The sequence below is a fragment of the Chlamydotis macqueenii genome, chromosome 3 (genome assembly GCF_036417535.1).
Source record: "Chlamydotis macqueenii isolate bChlMac1 chromosome 3, bChlMac1.mat, whole genome shotgun sequence".
Classification (NCBI taxonomy): Eukaryota; Metazoa; Chordata; class Aves; order Otidiformes; family Otididae; genus Chlamydotis; species Chlamydotis macqueenii.
The window spans coordinates 39189008-39208146 of record NC_141558.1 but is presented as its reverse complement, the minus strand read 5'-3'; the positions used below and the strand labels follow the sequence as shown (position 1 = coordinate 39208146).

Here is a 19139-nt window from a genome sequence, read left to right as displayed (position 1 = left end):
CGCCCCGCCTCCCTCTTTTTGCCATCGAGTCGGAGGTCCGTGTCGCCTAGAGAGCCTCTCTCCCTCGCCCCGGGAGGAGGAGTGTGGCGGCTGCCGCCTAGCGGCCCGGGGGTGTGCGCTTCCTTCCTACCCGTCGGTCAGAGCCGGTTCCTCTCAGCGTTCACCGATTTTAGCCCTCAAATAAGAAGAAAAGGGGAGGCTGTTCGGACCGCGCTCCTCCAAAGGCTGCGCGAAGGCAGCAAATTACGCCTGCTAATTACTAAGTAACGCTAAAGGAATTCAAGTCAAATATGCTGCAGCCGCCGTATCTCCTGCCATCTGCGTGGCCATCTTGTGCTCCCCTAATGGCAACGCCTAAAAAGAGAAAAAAACCCAAACTGGCTGTAAGTGCAAAGGACACCCGTGTGCTAGGATGGGCTGCCCTTCCAACAGCCCTTAAAGCCCGACCGTTGCGGGCATCGCGCTCACACCGCCGGGCCCCGGCTGTGAGGCGGCGGGCGCCTTGCACGGCCTTGCCGCCACACCTGCGCTCAACCCCATCCAAATAAAGAAAAACTCCAGTTCAAACAGGCATCAGCTGAACGCTGTCTCCCCTTTCACGTGAACAAAGCCATTTTGAAAAGCAACCTTTCCCCACCCCCCACCTTTCCTGAAGGGGAAACCCCTATTTTTTTGGGTAGTAAGCACCAGGGTTCTCACACGCGCGTTTCTCACTGCCAGGAGTAAGCTCTTGGGTGCTGACGTCCTTCCGCCATGCCAAAACTGAGCACTGTCGATTACATTTGTATTCCCCACTGTTTTACAATACTGCAGTAGCTTCTCCAAATGGAAAAGAAAAGAGTAAGTGGGATAAAAGGGATTGTCACTCATCAGTTTTCTTTTAAATAGATGTATTTAAGTATTCTTAAAAATACCACTTCGTTAGTTCAAAGTAAGAACTTTAACATAAAAGGCTCAAAGCAAATGATGATAAAAATACATGGGGATGACAGCAACAAAGTACTTCATTAAGTAGCAAAAGGGTGTTTTCTCTGAACAAAAAAAAAAAAGCTGCAGCTGGTAATAGCATTCATTTTACTAAGAAATCTAAAAATCGGTGACAGCTCATCACTGAAAAGCACAGAGGAGAGGCACATCTGGCTGCTGCTGATTAATTTTTTTAAAGAGAAAATCACCTAGCGGAAACTACTTTATCTAACTTTTTTCTGTGCCCTTCTCCTGGTCTTTTTTTTTTTGTGTGTAATGCCTTGTGGATTTGTCCCAGTTGTGTAACTTTAAAAAGTAAAGCCTTGGAGACAGCCCTGCACAATGCCACTGAAAAATCTCCCAGCAGTTTGAATCTTCGAGCTTTATTATCACAAGTCTGTAGAGCGATGACCCAGGAAACCACGATGCACCACGCTGCAAAAGAGACTTAGAAACCTTAGCCCGCCCTGCGCAATCATAGTTGCACACCTGGACATTTTGCAGATAATAACTTGTGGAGCTCTTTGTTGTTGTGAAAAATATCTCTGTTTTAAAGTACTCCCTACATCTGTTTGAGAAGATGTTTCATCTTAAAGCTCAAATGGTTCAGGTGTTCACAAAAAGCAACACTAGCTGCACTTGCATTGATCAGACCTGGCACATATTTCACTGCCACAATGAAACAAAGACAAAAACCTTTTCCTGTTGTGCTTTAGTTTTTCAAACACAAGTGAAACAGAGCTTTCAAAAAGGTGCCCTGAAGTCAAGTTCCTTTTGGTTTCCAGTGTGTGGACCAGCACGCTGTTTATCCAACAAATACAGAAATTACCAGAGACCTAAAAGGCTGCCAGAGCCATCCGAGATAGATCCTCTCCTCTCGACCTCCCTGCCTTGGCCTGCACTCGTAGCGCCTATCACCCTGCAAAGACACTTGGGATAACGACGGCAGGAACGGACAGGCCCAAGGAGCTAGACTGATTTCATTTCGCTTGTTTTACCTTCTTGATGATTCTGCACTAAAGGCAAAGCTGTGACGTTCAGGTCATTCTCTCGGGATCAGTTTTATTTCACACCAATGGGAATTGTGCCTCCATAGGAGCTGCAGCATTGTCCCCATAGCTCATAAAAGCTATTTGTCTTACATTATACTTCTCATGTACCAAAGGTCTGGCTCTCAAGGACAGTGTTTCAGCAAGCAACCACTGTATTAAAATCTCAAGAAAATCCCAGAACACACACTACACATTTAAACATTAGTTTAAGTTGAAGTCTTTGGGAACTTCTTGATTCTAAATTGCCATTTAAAATCTATGTGTTTCAGAGTTATAATTTCTATCACTTAATGCCAGTCAGCAGCCCCAACGGATAAGGTAAATTAAGTAAATCAGCTGTTCCTGGAATCAACAGACACAGTAAAATCTTTTGTATCTTAATTCAGATATATGCAAGGATTTTTATATACACATTATATCTTGTATTTATATACAATATATATCTTTAGGTTTCTCTTGTTCACTTAGGTTTCATCTACCGCTCTGGTTAAGTCTACTCTGACCATACGAGTAGTAGGAGACGATCCTCCTCGGAGACCTTCCAAGAAAATCTGTGGTCTGGGTACATTGCTTGAGTTGTCACGCTTAGTCTGGGTGCCAACATCTTTTGGCAAGTACACTTGGGTGTAGGTCTCTCTTCTCATGTAGCTGAGATCAGTCTGCATGGCATGAGTTAATTTGCGGCGCAGATTGGCCTAAAGACACAAGAAGAATTAGATTAAGCAAAATTTTGTTTGAACATTTTAGCACTAGTGTATACTTAGGTGCGTTTGTATATTTTACATCTATAGGCTTCACAAACCTGGAATATGGCCCACTTCACCCTACTGTCAATAGACAGTTGCAACTGTGATTTGAGTTAACTCCTGAATTAACAGGATGTGTGAACAGCCCTCTATGTAGCCCAGAAAATTTGGAGTCAGCCTCTTACTGCTTTTGTATTTTCCTTTGGTCACTGCGCTTCAAATTTTGTTAAATGCCTTTGTTTTGTTAGAATAAAATGTTTCCATGTTAAACTCCTCCAGCACTTCAAATTAATTTCAGTCAGCCTGAAAACACACTGAATGGAATGGCAGGCAGATAAATCTGTTTGGGGATCTGAAACCTAAAACAAGCTTGAGGACCCCAAATATCATGGATAATCAAACTACAGGATCAAGCCCATGTCTGATTTCAAATCAAATGTGAGCTGAAAATTTTACTTCTGACATCAAATAGGTGTTCTAACAAAGTCATATTTTAACACTTCATATCACTACAAGTTTTCTGGCTAAGTATGAACAGAAAATACCCCAAGGTTCTAACAAAACCCACAAATGTGTCTGATGCTCCCCTAAAAGTATCAAATTCATAGATGCATTGGTAATCTATTTCTGTCATTTTAGCACTTTGATTCTAAATGTTGTATCAGCTCTGTATTACAAATTCAGCATAGTCACTGTAGGCAAAACACTTCTGCATGCATCTGGGATTTTTTGTTTCAACTCAACATCACTGATCTCCCATATGGACAGTTGGTGCTAAAACACCCTTAGTACATTGAAGTACTTTCTCTAAATATTTCAAACTAACAAGCTACTAATTTGTTTGTGAATGGTCTTCGTGCTCAGCTATTGGAAAACCTCCATCTTTGCTTATGCTGAACATACTGACCAAATCTTACATTTATTTATGTACTTTTGTCCATTACAGAAGCAAAGGAGCCTTCTAGCTGGGCCTCTTGTAAACCTAGTTGGCTTCTTCGGATATCTCAGTAACAACTATGACATAGAATCCTTTGCAAGACTTCTCAGTCCAAAATGTTGATTTCCTTTTATAAAGCTGCAGGTTTCATGGCAAAAAGAACAACAGAAAGGAAATAGGCTGCACAGCAGACCACAGGCCTCCACAGTGCATCTGTTCACAGGGAAAAAAAGACAAACAACCCTGCAGTGTTCTGTGTCCAGTTGATATTGGTAACTGCAATATTCCCTGTACTCACAAGCTCATTTTGAACTGAATTGTGACAATCAGGTGCTATACCTTGAGAACTGCATGTGCTAGCAAACCATAGAAAGAAGCTTTTTAAATATATACTGTTACTTTAAAAGCTTTTATGTACGTGGCTAACTTTCTGTGGACAGACTGTGATTTCCAATCCACCAGAAAATCATCAGGATAGTATATAAAATATTTCCTTTGGATTATATATACAACACAAAACATACTTGCTCTGTTTCTTACCTCTCTGGATTGGTCCTACCTGAAAGAAGGAATTTTTTTTTTTTAATTAAAAAAAAAGTAGATTTGGTTTTAGCAAACATGAAGAATGAGGATAAAATGAAAAATATTTCATTATGAAAAAAAAAGAAAAAAAAAGGCTTCATGCTTTGATACCTTTCAAGGATGAATAAGTCAACTCAAAGAAAGCTTCTATAGGGTATTCCTAACCATTACATCTGCCAGTTACCACATTTTTCCTCCTCTTACTTGGTGGTGATGAATATTAATATAAATTGCTCAACTTGCAATAACATTCTGCCTGACCAAACCTTTCTGCAACTTTACAAACAAAGTATATAGCAATATCTTCGAACTTATTTTTATTTGAGTGTAGAGAAACAACTTAAACGTTCAATGCTAATCAACAAACGCTTATTACTTAAAGAATGCAAATGAAAAATTTGAAATGAATGGACATGGCAATGGAACCACTGCTCAAAAAAATGGGGAAAAAATGGAAAAAAGTGGGAGAATAAGAAAGTCTAGAAATACAGAGAGAAAATACCTGAGAAAAAAATATTGAGCCAGTTGTAGTGGAAGCGTGCCTCTTTCAGTAAGGCTAGATTTATGTTGTAAGGAATAAAAGTTTACAATAATTTATTCTGTACTTTGTTACCCAACAATGGAAATCTGGTAATAACAATACAAACCAATTTTATAGCTTTTCTTCTCAGTTCCCATTCATTCCATTCATAGGATGTCACAATAGTTGGAGGCAAGATATGAGTATCAGTTTGAGTACTACTGTCACACTTTGTTGTTGGTTTCGTCAAACATTTGTCTGCATTTCTGGCCTTGATTAAAAAAAACCCACAAAATGAAACAAGGCATTAATGAGAAGAACACAGACATCTAAGAAAAGCAGCATATAGATATGCAGCTTTTAAAAAGCAAATAAAAACCTGCAAGCTTGGAAATCACAAGTGGATAATGACTTTTACGTTAGAAATATTTTTGTTCCCCCTGCCCCTGCTAAAAAAGAAAAAAAATATTAAGTATTCGATGGATTTAATTTCTGTCAGAAAACCCTTCAGGCAGAGGCCACAGCTGAATTTCAGACTCTCACATCCCAGGTAAGTGCTTTAATCACTGGATTTTTATAAAAGGGGATCCCACCACAACCAGTATTTTACAATGCAGGCACCTCAGTTTATCTTTATGAATAGACTAAAATTCAGAAATCATAATTACAAGAAATGCTTACATCTCTGCCAGAGCTGGGATATAAACCATATCTTTCTCACCAAGGGCCAGTTCAAGACAACATACTTTGCATTGCTGGGGACCTGGAATTCACAGTCTATCTCAGAGAATGTCTATGAATCCAAATCAAGTCTTTGGATTTCACATGGTATCACTGTCACATTCATTATTAATGAGTCCCCTTTCATCTTGTAATTTCATTCTATAATTCCTGTTCCCAGATATCACTACACCCTCATCCAGCACATACTGGTGAACCACTGAGCAAAAGCTCCAGTTAATATGGTATCTGGCTTATCTTCTGTTGCATTTATTTACTGTCCCTTTAAGCTACTTTTGTAAGAATGAGGAAAAGAAACATCAGACACAGGATCCTTCTAGGCTAAGGACGAACAGCTTTTATCACTGCCACAATCCTTTGGTTCTACATATTTTTCTATGAAGAAATAAGGTGAAAACAACATTAATGGAAAACATTTGTTACCAACACCCCGAAGACCTGGAAAAGATGGACCTTCAGACATTCTGTATGATAGGCAGATGATTACACTTCTTTTCTAAAGATGGGTATCACCTGTTCTCTTTATGCTGTAGAAAGGACAGACCAACCAGTGACCCAACAGCTGTTCAGCAAGAGGCATAAGCAATGTGTACCTGTGCATACGGAGCAAGGTATTCAAACTGATGATGAAGCTCGAGCAGTTGAAATAGCTCTGCATATTCTTTTGCTTTTTCTACATTCAGCTGAATGAACTTATCTGGATCTTGAGCAAAGATATATGCAGCTTCCTTGGAACTGAAAACATAACATCTCTCCTTGTGCTTCAAAATTCCAATAGCAGGATTTCCTAAAAAAACCCAAAACAAATGCCACAAAATAAAATAGTGAACAGTATGATATCAAATACGAAAGACATTTGTAATCAAGATTCTGTGTTTCCCTCAAGTCAGTTTCACTTCCTTTTTCCTGAAATCAGAATAAATCCCTGACAGTAAGCTTGTTAAATAAAGAAAAGACTGTTTTGTTAAGTCAGTACAACTGCTTTTGATCAGTTCACATCCAGCATGCCTTAGTGCATGTCTGTCAGAAAAAGAACAGACAAAACACCTACAGCAAAGGCATAAGAAAACATTGCCCATACCCATAAATGTTTCTTCTGTTATCCCCAGTAAATATTTGATTGCAGATCTGCAGTCCATTTATACTAAAGGGCCTAACACTGAAATTAACTGAAGAAGCAGATGAAGCAGCTGACAAGCTAGACAATAAAGTAACAGAGAAAAATTATCAATAAAGGCCAAATAACTTATATAGGAAAACACAAATTGAGCTCAAGGACAGTGGCAGGCTCTGCTTCAGCTGTCATTGCCCAGGAAACAACTAGAATCAGCACAGACAGTGCTTTGAAAATACTAAAAGGCATTACCCAGTGGCAATTGAAAAAGCAAAGAGAATGTCAGAAACTACCAGGATGCAAACAGAGGCGGAGAAGAAAACCAACATTGTAACAACCTATTTGCTACATTTGTAATACGATATTTTGTTCCAACACAACAGAGAAAGAAAAAGTAAAATGAAGGGAGTTGGGAGTGGTCAGAGGCTTGGAATACCTTTCACAGAAGAAGCAGTTAAAGAAAGAGGCCTGTTCAGCATTAAAAAGAAGCAACTGAAGAGAAATAATATGGTACAGTGTTATAAAACCATGAATTGTGCACAACATAAAATTACTATTTGCTAATTGTCCTAATAGAAAGATTATCAAGTCTTTGATGAAATTATCAAGACAGAGCTTAAAACCATCTCAAAAAGAGGTACCTTTTCACAGTATATACAATTATAATTTTGGGACTCTTGACAATAAGAATATTCCATGGCAAAATCTAAATGGATTAAAAAAGCAATTAGATAAATTAAAATCTTCTATCAAGGATTATTCAACAGAAAGGTACAGACAGAACATTTATCGGAGGAAATTCCATAACCACTGACTGCTAGAACAGGGAAGTACATAATTAAGAAAGCATCATTCCTATGTGTTTTCTCAAGATCTTCAAGTGTTCATGACTGTCCACATCTGGAAACTGGATACAGGGCTAGAGAGACCTTCAGTCCAACCTGGGACAGCTGTTCTTCTATGCAGTACTAAACAAATGTAAGTAATTTATATTTCTGTTAAAATATCTGGTTTTTAATGCTGCCAAGTAATGGCAATATTTTCCTCCCAGCCTCCTGTTCATTTAAAAAAATTCTATATGGATAGGTTCTATAGAAGATAGGGAGACAGAAAACATGAACTAATGGGGCAGCTGAGATAAGGCTTGCTTTCAAGACAAATGATCCTAGGAGAGACTAAAAAATTTCCTATGATTAGTTGACTTAATCAAGTGCACTTTTACATTATTTTCACAGAATATTTTTAGTACTTCATAACAACTGTATAAAATCCATATGCTGTATGCTCGAATGGTGTGTTTGCAACACACAGATACACAAAATAGAAGGAATTACCTTTTTCCTATGCCTGTATTAAAACACATTAACAACAGTAAACAAACCTGCATTCAGCTGCAGTGTAGGTTAAACAGATGCACATGTAGCAGGAGGAAACATTTATCCATCCCATCTTGTTTCTGCCTCTGCTTGCTCGTCCCTACTTTCTCTTGAAGCCCTCCTACTTTCTATTTAGGGCAGTCTGTGTATTTTTAAAAGAAAAGTACTTTAACAGGGGAAATAAGTTCTCTGGGGTGAAAATTACAAACATGAAGATACAGTACTCCAGCTTTGACATAAGAGGATGCATTCAGAACATGTCTTTAGATTTTCCCTAGTACTTGCGTGCATATAAAGTATGGAAAAGACCTAACTAAAAAGCATACCTGGGAGGGTGAGGCCTTTCACACCAATTGCATGTGCACAGAAACCATGGTACTGGATTGGCAACTGATCAAAATTATCAGTAGTCCGTGGAAAAAGCCATTCTTGGTTCTTGAAATCAGAAACATTCACTCCGGTTCCTAAGAAAAAGTACAGCAAAGGAAGGATTTCAGTACAAAACATCAGATGTTTAAAATATAATAATGTTACAGGATGACTGGATTACTCTCGTTTTCACATAATGACCTTCAGTGCCAAGATCTCAAAAGCTGAACTTTAGCCCTGCCTTAAGAGACATCCTACTGAAAAATCAGTCCTGCAGGAGCCTTTGTTAGTAGCATTAGTTTTCTTTGGAAAAAGGGGACAACAACAGGAAGGTCATAGCTTATTTTCACCCACTCACGCGTTACAAATCCCCTGGAGTATAACTTGGTTGCTAGGGATACTGTCTTACAAATACTTCTGGTAACCAAAGCCTGTTAAATTAGCTTTTTTTATTCCCCTCTCCATTTCAGAAGTTCTGAGAGGTATAAAAAGACATAAACAAATTTGAGAAATTTAAAAAAATAAATGTAGAAATATTCTTCTCTGGTCATTCTGTCATTTTCATAAGGTCTGTTTGTATCTAGTAGCTATATTTTAATTTTATATATAAAAATAAAAGCCCAAACTACACTACTTGAAAAATAAATCCACACACTACAAGACTCATTTTAACTTACTGTGGAAATTCTGATTATTAAAAAAAATCAATGTGTCGCACCTTCTCTAAAGAAAATACAAACAACAAAATCTTGGAAAATGAAGGGGAAAAAAAAGTAATAACTTCCAGTACCCATGGTTTCTCTTATCCTTTCCTCATCACTTTTCACAGTCACTCCTTCCAAAAGAGATGTTAGCACTTCCTCAGGGAAAAGCTGTGATTGGATTTCCGAGAACTGTTGCAGATTGCTAGTCATATTTGCGAGGAAGCTTAGCAGTAGTATTTCATCCTGAAAGCTGGTCCAGAGGTTAGAAAGTGCAACAAAGAGAGGCTAGAAAATAAAGAAAACTATCTGAAATCCAGGTTTGTTTTCTCTCTGCAGCACAACCCAAGTGCTGCGCACAACAACCCCTGCTATAAACAAAGCGAGGCTGATCTCCAAGGCCTTCAGCACCCAGAAATTCCAGGGGAACTCCTGGGCGTTGTAAGAGGAGCTCCCATCACATATGCCCAGAGCATGAATGCCCAGCATGTAGATTCACAGGCCAGAACGGTGCTTTTCTACATTTTACTCCAAAGCCGTTCCCAAATACGTTACTCTGAGACCATGCTTGGAATTCAGCGCTTCACTGATAATACAGTTTTTTAACTGAAAATAAGACGTACAGGAATTAACTACCAAATGATAGTTAACTTCCAAATGAAGTAAAACTACACCTATATATACAAACTGTCAGGCTTTGCTATTTTGTCTGCCCTGCTTCCAGAGTGACTTGGTACCACAACCCTCAGGCCCCCATGGGTGTCCAATTCATGGGGTGCAAGCCTCTTCAGAATGGTACAGGGTTCAGGACAAAACTGGAAGCTGCCATTCCCAGCAGTGATGCTGACACACAGGTGTACAGACATACAGAAGCAGCCTACGAGCTTTGAGAATAAATGCTGATTTCAATGACAGTGACACAAAATGTGCCCTGTTACACCTAAACACACAGAGCATTTCGGGGAAGAGATTCAACAAATCTGAAATGCACACTAACAACATTATACTTTAGCAGGGCCTGTTGTGATAGGACAAGGGCTAACGGTTTTAAACTAAAAGAGGGTAGATTGCGATTAGATATTAGGAAAAAAATTCTTTACAATGAGGGTGGTGGAACACTGGAACAGGTTGCCCAGAGAGGTGGTGGATGCCCCATCCCTGGAAACATTCAAGGCCAGTTTGGACAGGGCTCTGAGCAACCTGATCTGCTTGGAGATGCCCTGCTTACTGCAGGGAGGTTGGACTAGATGACCTTTGAAGGTTCCTTGCAACTCAAACTATTCCATGGTTCTGTGATTCTATATGTAGGAACTGCATGCTAGTTCAACAGCTAACTACAAGGAATGGAAATGATAGACATATCACACAAAATAATGAGCTCTTCCATGAAAAGCAAATTAAATGAAGCCAGTTTCTGACATCTCTCTCCCATTTCCTTTACACCAAGCCATCATAATAATCCCAGGTTTTCACAGGGTCATCAGTCACCCTCCTTCACAATATCTGCAGTTCACACCACTCGTTCCTTCCTCCTCCAAAACCTCCCTCCCACGTCCTGCAGCTCCCAACTAAGGGTGTAACAGTACAGAACATTGAGTGTGCAGAGGTACGTGGCTGCTCACCAGCCAGCCAGCACACAGACCAGCAGGTAAATGTGGCATTCCCATTTCAGACTTGACCTTAGGAGGGCTCTAATTGTGTCTCTCTAGTTGCTTGTTTTACACAAAATTTGCAAAAAAAATAATGTATTTTGAGATCTCCTGACTCTGTCAAATTTGACTGAAACTTGCCTACAGGTTCAGAAGCTATTCAGAGAGGCAAAGAGGCTGAAACCCCCATCACGGAAACCTGATTTCTTTAGAAAAATTATATCAAGGAGTCATACTGTAATTACAGGAATTGCTATCTGAAAGTACTTTAAGAGAATCACACTCTGATGTGCTGTTATCTGTCATCATTGTGTTCTTACTATTTCTGCAAGGAATAGGAGAATATTTACACAAACCAGGAAAATATGACTGTCAGTCCACAAATAGTAAAAAGTGACTCAAGGCACTTACAGTAAAATACCATTTAATTCTTTCTCCTCCTCTTTGTACCTTGCCTTTCTTTTCTTTTACCTTGAGATCAAGTCTTTTAGTTTAGTTTCCCCTTTCAAAAATTGCAGATGCTGTTATAATAGAGAGAAAACCATGCAGCCTTTTTGTTAACACAAACTATGCAAAAATACACTGGTAAAATATTTTGTAATACTTTAGTTATTTTTTTTTTAATTAAGAATAAACAGGTTTTCTATTCAAAATACTTACAAAAACCTCTTTGGTTTCTACAGAAACCTTATTTTGCACTGTGTTTTTCAACTGGTCCATTGTTGTTGCAAACTGCACAATCATCTTTCCAACTTCTCGAGCACTTGTGATTACATCAGACTGGAAAGAGAACATCAGGTAAGAAGTATGACAGTCAAAAATCACATATTTACTAATAAATATTTACTTGAATCTCTTCATTCAACTATTTTCAGACAACTGTTTGAAGGAACAAAATGCACCCTAACTTTCCACACAATCCATTTTTCCTGAAGTGTTCAAGTATAAAACCAGGTGCTTCTCTCAAACATATCCTAGTAATGTTTATAGAAAACCTCTGCATTTTCATAATGAAAAGAACAGAACTCTGCAGCTTCTCAAAAGACGAATGAGAAGGTCTTCACAAACAAAACAAGTTTGAAGAATTAAAATTTTGTTCTTCAAAGATTTCTGATGACTTCGTATGTGTTGGGGATGGCTGCAGACTAAAATTGAGGTGACTTATGCATTGAATAAGGAGATTTTTTCTCTCATGCCTTTTGGGGCAGAGTGCATACCAGTACACAAACAAGGAAAAAGTCCTGCTTTTTCAGTCCTTTCTTAATGAAATTAAACCAAAAAAAGGAAACCTCCAGAAATTAAATGGAAGCACAGCCACACTGCAGTAAACAATTAATCCATTTTGTCTTTTACCCGCCAGTAGCCAAACTCAGCAAGTTAGGTACAAAGTTCAGCATGACAGATGATGTTGGTGTTCATATATGGACATAAACTTGATTTCAATGATTTCTGAATGGTTTTTCTTATATTTCTGTCCTATACAAGCAGGTAACTTGAACACATTCCATCTGCAATACAATCACACAGGATATAACACGATGGTATCTCACCAGGAGGATGCAAAGGAAAGCCTCATATTGTCTCACATTGAACAGTGCTTCTTTTAACTTCAAAGAACTAAGCTGCCTAAATCTGTGTTGGTCTTCCTGCATGGTTTCCAACAGAGCTGTGTACTGGTGGGCTAGCGTATGGCAAGTATTAAGACCTTCATCGATGGTCTGTGTAGCGGATGGAATGGCTTCATTCAGAATGGCTGGCACTGTTTATACAGAATAAATATGAGATACATATAAAAATAATTATTTAAATCATTAACAAAAGATTACAGTGCAGTATTCGAGCAAAGCAGACTTCCAGTAAAATTTCTAAATTTTTTCCTTATATTCATACATTCCCAAATGCTTGCATACCAGATTCAACCACTGTATCTTAATAGTCAAGTGGTTCCAAATAGTCAGAATTACAGATGTGGAAATACCACAGTCAAGTCAAGGACTGTGAGAAAACTTGTTTTATAGTAGATGCAGTTCAGTTGATACTACTGACGTGGGTTTCCTGAGTGACTTTAGGCAATCTGCACAATTTTCAGTTCTCAGCTTCCTCTAAAACTGGGCTGCAGGCCTTTCTTACAAAGAAGTCTCCACACTGAGCTACAATGCTATACGCATATTCACAAAAACATTTCCACTGATGAGGATTCAAAATGCAAAAGATTTCTGAGAACATGGTAAGAAGATGTTACTCTAAATTATCAGAATACAGATAATAACCCCAGCAACTTTTATCACTTCTCATTACACATGTGCAAAAAAATATTGTAATTGTATTGTCAGTGCCTTTTAAAGATTTTAATTTAGTGCTTTTAAAGGCAAACATTACATATTTAACTCACTTAGTGGCAAGGGATTGGGGAAAAGTTATCATGAGGTAAATTAGTGCGTGAAGTTAATACATATAATCCTTCCACATCAACCACATAGGGTTCCCTCTTAGCTAAAAAGTAGTAGCTTACATGGCAATCTATAATTAAATACCAAATACGTACTTTTATTTTAGGTTTATGGATCCTGAGTCAAAGTTGTTTCTCTAAAGAGAGGGGATATTTCTGGAGCTGCTCCAGTGAAGAAGACCAGGAAAAATTAATTTGGAATACACAGCCCAAATGCAATTGTCTACTTACAGTCATCAATGCTGCTTCCTCCTTTCCCGCATTCCTTGTTGTACAACCGAATTCCTGTGACTAGCATGGCAAGATTTTTCAGCTGTTGCTCTTTGTTCTTCTTACTGAGTGAGATGAAAGTAACCAGCTCTGTCTGGGGGAATACACTCTGCAAGGCAGCTAGAAGAAGTGTGAGGAAATCCTCAATATGAGGGAACAGAAAATAAAATGATAAAACAGGCAGAAATATCCCCTCCTGAACAACTGCAGAAAGCAGGAAATCCATGGCAAACTTAGGCTTCAGGGCTAAGCAGTGACAATTTGGGTAGTCAGCATTCATCACTGTTTACCACATTTGTATCTACAGATCAGCAAAAAAAAAAGGTAAAATGTTCTTTTTCAATAAGAAAAGGCCAATTTCACAGCTGGGAATTTACTGACCTGTTACCTCCCTGACAACCTCAATATCTGTTGGGGATCCCAGGCCAGAGCTCAGCAGCACGTAGCTAACAATCTTTCGATACACATTCTCCATTTCTGCTTGCACACGAGGACGACTATCTGTGATAGCTCTGACCGCAGGAGCCAGCCTTCCCTCCAGAACACGGTGCTGCTCACTGAGTAATTCAGCTAGGGAAGAAGGATAGTTAGAAAGTGCTATCTAAATTCTTTGGAATTTGGCTTATACAGAGGGTGCAATTCATTTCCACAGTCAGAGCACCAGAGTAAGGTTTCTGAAGCGCAGACAGGTGGAAGAGATGCTCAAGGTACCATAGCTTTATAATTAACAACAGTGGAGTTAAACATAATTAGCATTATTAACATCAATCAGTAGAGTCCAGAGAACTATTCAGGCCAAATTAAGCAGCAAGTCTCTGGCTCTCTGGTGTTCTCTGACTGCAGTAGGACCTAACGCACACACATTTCATACACACCTGAAGATACACGCGCAAATCTGAACGCTACCCCGCATCTCAGAATCTTGCTGGACTTGTTGAGCTTACCGAGTCCAGAAGACTTGAGAGCAGCTTCCTAGAGTTGCTAATTTTGGGGTTTAATCCATGCTAACAGGAAAACATTTTAATGACATCTCCACACAGAAATGTTTATTTTTTGTCTACTCTTCTTCTCTGCCTTCTGTGTCTCAGCCAACCCTCACTGCCCCATTGAGATCTGAAGTTACAGTTACAGCAGAGACATTTTCCCCATCTCATTTTTCTTCCACATACTCATTCGCAGGACATATGAAGTTAGCACTGATGAGACCGAAACACACTCGATTAAAACTGTAACTGATTGTTCAAGATTGCTCGTATTTCTCAATTAGGGATATTGATAAAATATCAAGTTCTCTTTCAGACACATGTGTGCAGTTCTGGGTACTGGTTCTCTTTCAGATACAGAGGTATAGCGCAAGTTTTTCTTGCTGAAGGCAGCTAGCCACTGCACGGGAAAGCATAATTGTTCTCAAGCGATCTCATACCTTACATTTAGTAAATCTCTCGGACAGGATGAGATGAGCCTACTCTCAAGTCTAATGTCCATTTTTTCCTACTATACCCATACTAAAATACCACACTTCTACATAGTACATTTCTCCAGGGATTTTTATTTTGCTTTACTGCCAGCAGGCACTTAACAGGAAACATTATTAGCCCTACAGAGAGAGATATTAAATCCTAAACTCAGCATCAACTTCTTCTATGAAAACATTTATTTGTATTGAAATTACCTCGGTTTGCATAGTTTGTATCAAAGTAAACTTGCATCTTAATTGTGCTCAGGGATGGGTTTGTTGTGTCAAGCAGCCTGGCAACACAGAGCTAAGAGGAGAGACACAGAAGTGAGTTCTTTCTCATCACTGGGGAAACGTCTGAACTGAGAGTGACTATGCTACAGGTTTCACAACAGCAGTTGAGTCCCCTCCCTACCATTCTCTCAACTGCTATGAAGTATAAGGCATTTTATTACATGAGAAAACACATAGTCCACTCTTTAGCTACAGAATATGAAAATAAAGTATCATTAAAGTTTTGAAAGTGTTCATATCAAAATGGCATTCTAGTTATAGGAATAGGTACCAAATAATGCTAGAGTCTTAGCTAAGTACTGACTCTCAACATCATGTCAGATTTACCTGGATAAGATTTTGTGCATCTTTTTTTGTACAGATTGAATCCACATTAAAGTGATTTCTTGGATCTAAACAAACAGCTTTCACCTAGAGATTGCCAAAAGAAAGCTATTAGTTTACATCTCAACATAGACTCTTTGCAACTAACCTTTTGTTTTCTGAAAAATCTGAAATTCAGCCAATACTTCTTTACTATTCTTTTTCCCCTTTCAATCTTTAATAATGAAACAAAGTTACTTCATTTCACAGGTGTTGCCAGTTTCAATCTCAGTTCTCAGACATAAGTGGAAAAAAAATCTATTTGCGATGCAAACTTTGCAAAGAAATATTTAAATATAGCTCCTTCAAAACTTCCCTGGAAAGATATTTTTCTAAGCAAAATTTTATACAAATCCATCATGGTTGCTTATAGATGTCTCAGTTTGTGTTATATGCATCGATACAAATGTTTACCATTTGGATAAAAAATTCACTGTGTTCTACATACAGGGAAATATGTGCATGTTTGCAACTGTTACACATGCTGGGTATCTTGCCAGCCACAAGCAAAAGTTTTTTAGCCATTAAAATTTTCATACTTAAAATTTTCATACTTAAAATTTTCATTAATATTGCTTTTGATCTCAATGTATTTTTAAAGCCACAGTGTCACCTTCAGAGAAAAAAATATCAGACTAACAGTACTGCTGTGAACCATTTACATTCATATTCAAGTTTACCAAGAGCTGATTCTGTTCTTATACCATCCGCAAAGAAAGAATCTAGCTCCATCTTTCTGCAGATACAGATTTGCAGATGCATTCAGAACATATTCTGCAGCGGTGCTGTGTCTCCTAAGAGGAGATGCCAAAGTGTATAACGTTTTTAAGGATACTTATAGTTGTTTAGCAAGGACAACACTGAGATTGATTCAATTTCATTTTTAGTTTAAGTGGGATCCAAGCCTACTCCTTCAAATATTCAGCCCATTTATACTGCCTGGCCCTGCCTAAACAGAGAAACAAACAAAAGAATCCATCACAATAGAGCGAAAATGTCAAAGAATAAATATAGCTGCTGCAATAAACATGCACCTATGCACCATGCCTTAATGTTCATTTATGAAAGCGGGAAGAAATGTTGTTAAAACTTGGGAACACTTCTCATTTTCACTTTAGAAAGAAAAAAAAATAGTTCATATGCCTGCAGAAGAAAACTAAGGGAGAACTCTCATTCGGAGTTCAAAGAGTTCCCAGGACTTGGTACCTGTGGCCTTTTCAGGTCCTTATACCCACATAGATAGCAATTCAGATGAATGAAATACTTTTTCAGGTTTTTAGGATCCTGTACTGAATATCACCAGACGCCCCTTAAAAACTTCACAATGGGAGCTATCAGAAACCGAGCCTGGGCAGGTTGCTGGGGAGCTGCCACTTGAAGTTTGTTGACTTTTAGGACCAAAGGAATGATTTCTGTCATGTCATTCAGCCCGAGCAGTGTCAGTCAGTGACTTCAGGGGAACTATTCACCTCATGTAAAATTAAGCCCCTACCTCACAAGAGCCTTAAAATGGGTTTGAATAGCCAAGCTACGGGCACCCAAGCTTGAAGCTTCTGGTCTATATGCTATCAATACGTATTTATCTTTTTTTTTCTTTTTTTAACGGTCCATAGCAGCATTTGAACATGATTAGAAAAGCACTCAGATGAACTAATAACAAAAAAACCCCACCCCTAATGATTTCATTTGCGCTTACCATGAAGGCCACCAAGGTTTCCGAAACCGTTTGTCCCTGGGCGGCACATTCTTGTCCGATTTCGCGAATTACTTGCTTGATGACACCTTCGTTCTGGTCGTAAGACATACTGGACACACACACACACACACGTTAACGAGATCAACATTTATTTAAGATTTCAGGTGCATTTTTCAAGGCTTCTCCACGAGGAGCTGCGGGTTCCCCTCGGCCTGGTACCGCCAGCCGAGGCCCGCCCGCCGCCCACAGCCCCCCGGCCCCGCCGCGCCCAGGCCTTCCCCGCTTGTTGGGGCAGCCTCCTCCAGACCCTATAGCGCTCCCACCGCCCCAGGACACCCCAAAACGTCCTACTCCCACCTGCCCCTCAACCCTGCCCCACCACGGCCCGGTCCGGCTCGGCCGGCGGCAAACGGCGAGAGTGGCCCCGCAGGCGGGCGCCAGCCGCCGGGCGTTGCCATGGGGACGCGGCCTGGCCCGGCCCCGGCCGCCGCAGGGGCCCTCCGGGGAGGGCGGAGTGGGTGCGCGGATTGGGTTGGGGGGGCGGGTGTGTGCATGCATAGGTGGAGATCTGTGTACCCAAAATACAAGCTTACATACCATACAGGGGTGCACATAGAGAAATATATGTCTATATAGAATATATGTATGTGTGTATATGCAGAACATGTACATTCATGCCTGTATATATACAAAACGTAGAGGCATAGGAATATACGTATATCTGTACGTAAACATCTCTATGTGCATGCAAACCATGGATGTCTATGTCTATATGTAGGTGTGCATAAACATACATATGTATAAACATGCATCCATACCACAGAACCACAAAATCATGGAATAGTTAGAGTTGGAAGGGACCTTTAAAGGCCATCTAGTCCAACGCCCCCTGCAAGGAGCAGGGACATCCCCAACCAGATCAGGTTGCTCAGAGCCCCGTCCCACCTGTCCTTGAATGTTTCCAGGGATGGGGCATTAACCACCCATCTGGGCAACCTGTTCCAGTGTTCCACCACGCTCACTGTAAAAAATATCTTCCTTATGTCTAATCTAAACAGAAATGGCAGGCCATGGTTTATCCATGTTCTTGTAAAACTTGAATGAAAGCCCCTTTCTTCCTCCCTCCTGAAGAGCTCTCCACGCACGGCTGCTCAGAGCCGGCGCCGCGGCAAGCGGAAAGCCGGGCAAAGCCCGCCCCCTAGCGGCGCGCGCCGCTGTCACATTTAGGAAGCCGGCTCTTTCTCCAGCGACATCCGGAAGACAGGATTTACTCCAGAGGTTGCTCAAGCCTGAGCACATCTCCGCATTTCGCCAGTGTGGGGGACAAAGTTGCAGCTGGGTGTTCTTGCACAGCAGAGCTGAAAGGGAAAGAACCTAGAACCAGCTATGTGATTCAGCAGGTGAATTTAGGGCACAGCCTGGGCGCTTGGCAGTCACGTTAGGTGGAGAGCTTGCACACAACTGCCAGGATGGCAAAAAGCGTTGCCTTATGAAACTTCACCCATTCCCCTGTGCCCAGTAGAAAGGCTAGGCTGAGGAAGAGTCTGTCTGAGCTCCACTAACACAGTCACGGTCACCAAGGGATTCTGCAATGGCTAACCCCCCAGTCATTCACTCATCACTCGTCTGAAAGAGACCCAAGTCAAGTTGACTTTCCAGCTGTTAGCTTCTCTCTGTACTCAGGCCTCGTCTGACTGGGTGGCCTGCTAGTGAGTGAGCACCGGCCCGCTGGCCTGAAGGTCTCCTGCTGTCACAAATCCTGATTTAGGATCCTGCCGACTATGCCAGTTTGCTGCAGATGAAATACTTCACATGGTTATGATTTAGCAGTGATTCAAGATTTATTAATGGAGTGAGG

At 40.1% G+C, this 19139-nt stretch overlaps 1 protein-coding gene across 3 annotated transcripts; it reads right to left on the bottom strand.

Annotated features, from left to right (window-relative positions):
* Positions 1 to 881: 881 nt before the first annotated feature.
* On the bottom strand, positions 882 to 17698 carry CFAP206 (cilia and flagella associated protein 206). Of its 3 annotated transcripts, XM_086744551.1 has the most exons (13): positions 17639 to 17698; positions 17282 to 17390; positions 15550 to 15633; positions 15145 to 15235; positions 13854 to 14042; positions 13434 to 13592; positions 12304 to 12512; positions 11414 to 11533; positions 9194 to 9392; positions 8361 to 8498; positions 6138 to 6331; positions 4931 to 5074; positions 882 to 2713 (listed from the first exon to the last, which is right to left on the bottom strand). In XM_086744551.1, exons 2-13 carry the CDS (start codon positions 17387 to 17389, stop codon positions 2483 to 2485), a joined length of 1866 nt encoding a protein of 621 aa, XP_086600677.1. In that variant the 5' UTR covers position 17390; positions 17639 to 17698; the 3' UTR covers positions 882 to 2482. The 3 variants fall into 3 exon arrangements, with proteins under 3 accessions (XP_086600677.1, XP_086600678.1, XP_086600679.1); XM_086744552.1 differs by lacking the exon at positions 4931 to 5074; XM_086744553.1 differs by lacking the exon at positions 13854 to 14042.
* Between the last annotated feature and the right edge of the window lie 1441 nt (positions 17699 to 19139).